Source organism: Malania oleifera, chromosome 12, assembly GCF_029873635.1.
Source record: "Malania oleifera isolate guangnan ecotype guangnan chromosome 12, ASM2987363v1, whole genome shotgun sequence".
Lineage (NCBI taxonomy): Eukaryota > Viridiplantae > Streptophyta > Magnoliopsida > Santalales > Ximeniaceae > Malania > Malania oleifera.
The window spans coordinates 51668377-51675917 of record NC_080428.1 but is presented as its reverse complement, the minus strand read 5'-3'; the positions used below and the strand labels follow the sequence as shown (position 1 = coordinate 51675917).

Here is a 7541-nt window from a genome sequence, read left to right as displayed (position 1 = left end):
TTGATTTAATTTCATCTGTTATTCATAAATCAATTACTTTACAGTAATCAATTTGATCCTTACAATAAATATCCCCCCTTTAATTTATTATCTTCCTCAATGGTAAGTTAGTAAACAATGCACCTAAAAAACAAAAGAGGAAAAAAAGTCGGCAGACCGACTAAACAATCATTATTCAGCGTCGCCGAGCGGTGCCGACGAGAGCCGCATACAGTAGTTGGTTCCAGGTGTCCGGCAAGCCGGGGATGCACCAGTGGCTGCAGTCGTTGCCGGGGTGGTCGCCGCTGTAGGCGGAGGGATGAGCGTCCACCCTCAGTTGCGACAGAAGCGTTATGTCCAGCAGCTCCACTTTCGTCTTCGTCTGCTTCAACACATCAGAAACCACTCCGGTCGCCGGCGGTGCTCCTCCTGGGTACCTTGACCCCGGAAGAGGCTCCTGTTGCCCTTTACAGGTCGCACCCGGCTGGTTCCACTCATTCCCACTGCATGTCCAACCAAAGCCTTCGGTTCAGTTTGGTTCGATTCAGATGGATTTTTAAAAGATAAATCATGTTTAGAACTTACTTAGTATGGGTGGGAGAAATGCCTTGGAAGAAGAGTTTGGTTTTGGAGGGATCGACGTTGTTATCCACCCAATTACCCCAGGTTGTAAGACCTTCGCGAAAAGCTTCCAGCCTGTCCATGTCATGAACCAGTTTACCCTTGCTTCGTATCAGCTCCCATCTGCAACGCCATGCATGCATTTGCAACCGTTAGATTAAATTACGTATGTATAGTATACGCACAAACCCCACAAACCTACGGCCGGGATGGAACCGAGACGTACCCTTGAGATTTGACTCCTCTGTGAAGCCACCAGTGCCAGGAGTTGAAGACCAGCATGTCCATCCCCTTCCATGCTTCCCCGGCATTGATGGAGTCGAGATCCAGTATCGACTTGCCGTTTTCTTTAACTACGTCCACAAGGTAGGGCGTGCGATAGAGGGACAGATTTAGACCACAGTCCTGTGCACCACCGGATCATTTGCACTTTCAATTAGATAATTCTAAATATGTCCATCAAAAAACGTGATGGCTTGGTGGGTGATCATCGGGAGATGTACAGAAGGCCGTCCTCTAATCGAAAATAGTCGAGAAGGGGCCAACGTGGTCCTAAACCCTAAACCCCACCCCCCCCCCCCCCCCCGACTGTCTCCATGCGGAAAGGGATGTTTTTGTTTCTTGTAAACCCAACACCTTCAATCAATTATTGATTAGTCATTTAAGACTTAAAAGCTAAGATTCTTTTTTATTAAACTAAACAATTTAATAAACTTAAATTGATCCCCTCCAAGATCCAAGACAGGCTAAAAGTATCACCAAGACGAACTCTGTGGCGAACTGAACTGCCATTGATTAATTAATACCTCGAAATCGATTAATTGTTCGGCAATGCGATAATGGAATACATAGGTTTCCTAAAAGTATACAGACTTAATTCTCACTCGAATTGGATTAACAAGTCAAATATATACCATACCAGCACGAAATGGTCAAATGATTCTTGTTCGGTGAATGGTCTAGTAATATCATTACAAGGGCAAACTCCAAGATGAGGCCTTAACTCACACTTTTCAAGTTTAATTCTTTTTTAAAATTAAATTTACATGTAATTTTAAGTCAACACCCGCGATGAAATTAATGTCAATATCATGCCTATCTATACGATAAAAGTTATGATATCGAATATTCTAACTATCAAAGTCAAATATGATAGAAGTCAGAAATCTTCATAGATGGAATGTCCCATTAATATCATATAAGGATGAGTTTTAATGCCAGTTATCAATTGAAATATTTTCAAATTAATTTTCATGATAAAATTATTGCCATGAATGCCCAAGTGTATAATGAATTTGAACAGATAATAAATCAAATAAAATTTAATAAAATAAGGTGTTTGGGTAAATCAATATTAATATATATTTGGCCACTTGGGGAAGGGAAGTGGAAGGTAATCGATGATCACATGCGAGTCGCGGTGGGGGAAGCTAATAGCTTACAGCTGTTGGGAAGTTGCTATCACCAGCCAGTGGGTGGGGTTGGTGCTAACATCCATATATCTACGTGGCAGGTGGACAGCCAACAATTGTTGGGGCCCTTGGGTGCCTTTCCGCCATGGAAGCAAGTGCCCCGTGTTTCTTACTTTCCACTCCAACCATATACACACTGTACCACTACCACCTCAACTCTAAGAGACGTGGATGAATCAAATTCAATTTTATTTCTTTGAAATAAAAAAATATAAATTTTCGGTGAAATAAATGATTACAAAAGAGGTGAGAAAATGTATGTCTGTAATTTGGGTAACATTATTTGTTTTTCAAAAACAAAAAAACACTTTTCGTTTTAGAAAGAAAAAAAAAAACATGTTTTTCATCATTTCTCGGGACTTTATATATTTTAGTGACCGGTCGGAGTTATTTCGAAAAGTGAGTCAAAAGAATTTGACTAATAAATTTGTAAATATAATAATTGTTTAGAAATTTATATTTCGTATAGATTCACTATGAAATATATATTTGACCAACACACTAAGATGCACATTTAAGAAAGTTTTACGAGTAAAATGATTTACAAGATTAAATAACATAAAAAAATAATGACCTCCCCTAAACTCTTAGATTTCAAGAATTTCACTAATAAAAGAATTTCAGGGATCTCTTTCGAGATTTGTCAAAAATATACTAATGTTTTTTTCATATTTTGTATAAGAACAAATCTTTTGAGGAGAGATTTATGTTTTTATTTTCACAAAACTCGGAGGAGGTTCTTAATATTTATCAATGAAAATTTTGGAATATGTTTATTTTTTTTAATTAAATTTTAAGAAAAATCAGTACCTTTTATTTAAATTTAAAAAATGATTTTCTTATTTAATATAGTCAAAATTGAGAGAGAGCAAAGTGCAAACATAGCATGTCTGGCATCACATGCTATTGTAATTTTTGCCAAAACAAAAGTTGCAAGGATTTCCTCTGCAGTCTGGTCAGCAAACAGGGGAAATGTTATAAAGGCTAAATTGAAAAAGGCAGAGGCAGGGCCAGCACAGTCGCTGCAGCCTGAATAAAAATGGCTAGGGCAACTTCCTGCCCAAGGTAGAAAGCAACTTCCCAAACATAGGCCGATAAACTTTGAATTTTAAAGTATTTTTATTCTTATTCAAATAAATTTCTTTCTTAAGTTTTTTTTTTTTTTTTTAACTCACTTAAACATGGGCCTATCTCTTTCCATTTTTTTTCTCTGGCAAAATCTTTAATAACACTAAAACTCCTCTTATAATTTATTTTTTTATTTATTCTTTCGATGGAAAATACCAAGAAAAGAAGAAGGAAAAAAAAAAAAAACAACTCCGACCGCAGTCCACCGACTTGAGCCGTAAAAACAAAATATAAATATATAAATATTATATACTAAATATATAAATTATATACATGTGCAAACACCTTGAGCAAAGGTCAAATGCAAATGACCACCAGCTAAAAACAATTATTTAAAAAGAACTAATTAAAAAAAATTAGACCCGTGATTTACAGTGAGATGACAGAGGAATCACACATTGCAAGGGGCTATATGGCTATGAGGGCAGAGGCTGTAATGATTTACAGATGACAGAGCAATCATACATGCATGGGGCTCTATATGGCCATGGGGGCAGAGAAGCCTCCTCTCTCCGCTCCTCCCTCCTTCCGCTGCTGCAGATTCAACTATTTTATTCTAGCTCACATTCTTTATATATTAATATATAAATTGGAAACAGCAGAAGGAGCGTGGAAAAAAGCAGAGCTGACCCAAGCCAAGAAGATCACGGAGCTCATCAAATAACCACGCAGAGACCAGAGAATAAGACAGATATGCAGACATATACTGTGCAGTCTGTGCCCAATCATAATAATAATAATAATAGAATTTATAATTTTAATTTTTTACATCTGTTTTATTTAATTTTCATTTCACGGCGTTAAACTAACCTGGAAGGTTATACTGGAAATGGGGTTGTTCCTCTTTACGACGGTCTTCGAATTTGGTACCGACGCGTAAATCATACAAGCCAGCGATTCCCACATGTTCTGACTCAGTGAGTCACCCACGAACATGATCTTCTTCCCTCCCCATGTCTTCAGAAACTGGTTTCCGTCAAACCTGAGAGACAGGGAAAGGAATTGAAAATGAGAATCGATTAAGAGTTGTAGAAGCCAGAAACGAGGACGAATTGGATCACCTGGGAACGGCGCAGGAGGATGGCTGCCACCTGTATTTGAGGTACTCCAAATCGGGCCTGCCATACTTAACGCAGTCGAACTCAGGGTCAATGAATGGACAGCCTTTGGGATTGAAAAGGGGATAGGTGGAGTCTTCCACCCATGACCCTTGGTACAGATTACATACTTGTTTTCTGGCCTTTGAATGGCTTCCTTTGGTAACGCTGCTGCTCACATTGTGAGAGTGCCCTGTTTTGCACCTCCCCTGTTCTGGAAGCAGAAACAGAGCTTGCAGAAACAGAGCAAACAGAGCCTTGTGCCGAGAACCCATCTCGGTTCTTGGCCCCTAATAGTCAACAAGATAAAGACGAGAAGTGAATAAGAAAATGTGTCTTGTGAATTGTGATAATGTGATGTGAGCATGCTCATACATATTTATAGGGGGAAGAGAGAGAAGGGTTCACATGGGTTTGAGACAGAGACCAGTGGTTTGTAATTCTGCCGTGAGTTGGAAAAATCTTGGGGTAGCATTTGGTGGGAGATTTTCTTGGGAAATTAATTATAGAAAGTTCTTTTGCCGCAAATAAAAAGAAAAAAGGAAAAGAGAAGAGGAAGAAGAAAACAATAGTTGTTTGAACTCCATGCATAAATGGTATCAATTATACATTCTCGGAGAACAGATAAATCGCGGCAATTTTGCTGCTATTAAGATTCAAGGAAGCATTTATTACTACTTACCTTCAGTGGCAAAGCGTCAAAGAAATTTTAAAACGTTCAACAATTTGGTTTCATAATTCAAAATTACTCTATGATCTTAAAACATAGTTTGTTTGTTTGGGTTTTTTTTTCTTCTAAAGATAGTTTATTAATCTTTTTTGCCTATATTTGCATCATTATATATGGGGGAAAATTTATGAACATTTATCATAATTTTTTGCCTATATTTGCATCATTATATATGAGAGAAAATTTATGAACATTTATCATAATTTTTTCACACACCGTCGGTTCCAAGCTCGATTGAGGAGGATTATGTTAGGTAGCTCACAGCGAGCATAAAATTTGTTATATTACTATTACATGAATTCTTGCCGAATATTTGTTGTTGTTGCTGAACGGAGGCTCCATTCACCATTTTTATTAAAAAAAAAAAAAAAAAATTCCACTCACACTATACCATTTTTCAACAAATTGAAAGTGTTGTTTTTGTACAATAAAAAATGAAAATCATGAAAGTAAGGCTGTCATTTATTAATTTTTTTTATATTGAAAAAGGAAAGTTGAGTGTAGTAAACTTTTTTAGTGCGAATTGAATTTTCAAGAAGTTAACTGATAAATATAATATTATTGACTTATAACTAGTTTAAATAATATATTTCAAATTTTTTAAAAATTCATTAATTACAATGAATTTATTAACATTTTGATTGAAAGAAGTTATATTAAGATTTTTTTAAAACAAATATATCATTTATTACATTTTTTATCTATTACAATATATAAGTATTAAATTTAACATTCCGTGAAACCTTAATTAGATCTTATTTACTATATCATATCTTATATTTTTAAAATTGGTAAAAAAGTTGGAAGGCACCTAAAAGTATTTAAAAGAGTGAAATTATAAGTGGGTCCCTATATTATTAATCAAAATTTTATTTTAATCCTGATATTTTTAGTTAGTACAATTAAGGACTTGTACTTATTTATTTCCTTCAATTATCTTTGTCATCCTAAATCTAAAAATATTTTATATGCTCAAAATATATCAGTTAATAAGAATGAGTCAACATCTAGTCCTTACCCCCCAAGTCAAACCTTTCGGCGAGAGCAATTAACTCCAAACCAATAAAGAGGAGGAAAGATTCACGTTGGCGACTTTAAATAGTCGAAGTGGTGCACGCGAACACTTTATAACCAAGAGCGATTCACGCCCCCGCGCCATAAAGACAAATCAGCCCAATGGTCAACTTCAGTCCCTATAAGAAGAGACGCAGGGAAAAGGCCAAGGTAAGTCATTCGATACCCATTTTTACTGTTGCAATCAACTTCTCTAGAGCATTCCCCTTACTTAGGCATCGGAGTGATTCCTCGGAGTACACCTCAAGTCCTCCAAGCCTTTTTGCTTTCGTCATTTTCAGGTCATCGGAGATCTAGGAGTAGTCTTATTGGTCATCACCGAATTTATCCTGCAACAATTGGCGCCGTCTGTGGGAACTGCTTTAGAGAGGCACTCATCTTGCTCTCGACATTCGACGTTCAAAAAATGCCAACCACACACGACACTAGCTCTGGCCCTGCCGGAAAAGAGTCACCCCAATCCATTCACTCCACGTCCGCAGAACCTTTAGGAGTCACCAGAGAAGAGTTCCTTGCCTTCCAAAAGAAAATGAAGGATATGTTCAACCTAATCTTTCAGCAAAAGAGTCAGGAAGGGCATGTCCCCCATCAACAATAGGTGAGTTCCGATCCACCCAAGAAAGCAGATAGACTAAAGGAGAGCAAGGATAAAACCTTCCCTACCAAGAAGATAGAAGACGTGAATAGTGAAGATATCAACCAACAAAGATCCTCAGAGCTGGAGGAAAGGATCAAGAAAATTGATCAAATAGAAAAAATGATGAAAGAAGGTAAGACCAACCTCTTCTATGGAGAAGCGTCTCTAAGATCCTCGGAGCCACCGTTCACCAGAGAAGTGATGGAGGTCCCACCGCCGAGAAAATTCAAGATGCCCACTTTTGAAAGGTACCAAGGTCTCTCCGATCCAATCGACCACTTGGATGATTTCATGATGTTGATGCAACTACAAGGCGCTCTTGATGCCATTATGTTCCGAGCTTTTGCAGTAACCCTTAAAGGTAGTATCAGAGATTGGTACCGGACCCTGGGACCTAGATCGATTGGCTCCTTCTCGGAGATGGAATAGCTTTTCATCGGCCACTTCCTTAATAGTCGGAGGATTGTCAAAACAACATCCCACCTAATGAGCATGGTCCAGGGAGAGAGGGAGACACTAAAGAAATTCATGCATCGCTTCAACACCGCGACCCTAGAGATCCGCAACCTAGACATGGGGGTGGCTTTGGCAGCTCTGACCACGACCCTTCAGCCGGGAAGCTTCCTGTACTCTTTAGGGAAGAAACTGCTGATTGATATGGGAGAATTGATGGTCTGAGCGCAGAAGTACATCAACTTAGAAGAAATGATGGACACCAGGGGAAATCGCATCGAGCTGAAAAGGAAGGGTAATAGTTGGGATATGGGAGAATCCTCTAGATCCACGAAGAGACAGGAGACTAG

The 7541-nt window shown here is 38.1% G+C and overlaps 1 protein-coding gene across 1 annotated transcript; it reads right to left on the bottom strand.

Moving 5' to 3' along the window:
* On the bottom strand, positions 1 to 4804 carry LOC131143811 (protein trichome birefringence-like 37). Its single transcript, XM_058092181.1, has 5 exons — positions 4262 to 4804; positions 4011 to 4182; positions 827 to 1005; positions 565 to 723; positions 1 to 482 (listed from the first exon to the last, which is right to left on the bottom strand). Exons 1-5 carry the CDS (start codon positions 4570 to 4572, stop codon positions 176 to 178), a joined length of 1128 nt encoding a protein of 375 aa, XP_057948164.1. The 5' UTR covers positions 4573 to 4804; the 3' UTR covers positions 1 to 175.
* Between the last annotated feature and the right edge of the window lie 2737 nt (positions 4805 to 7541).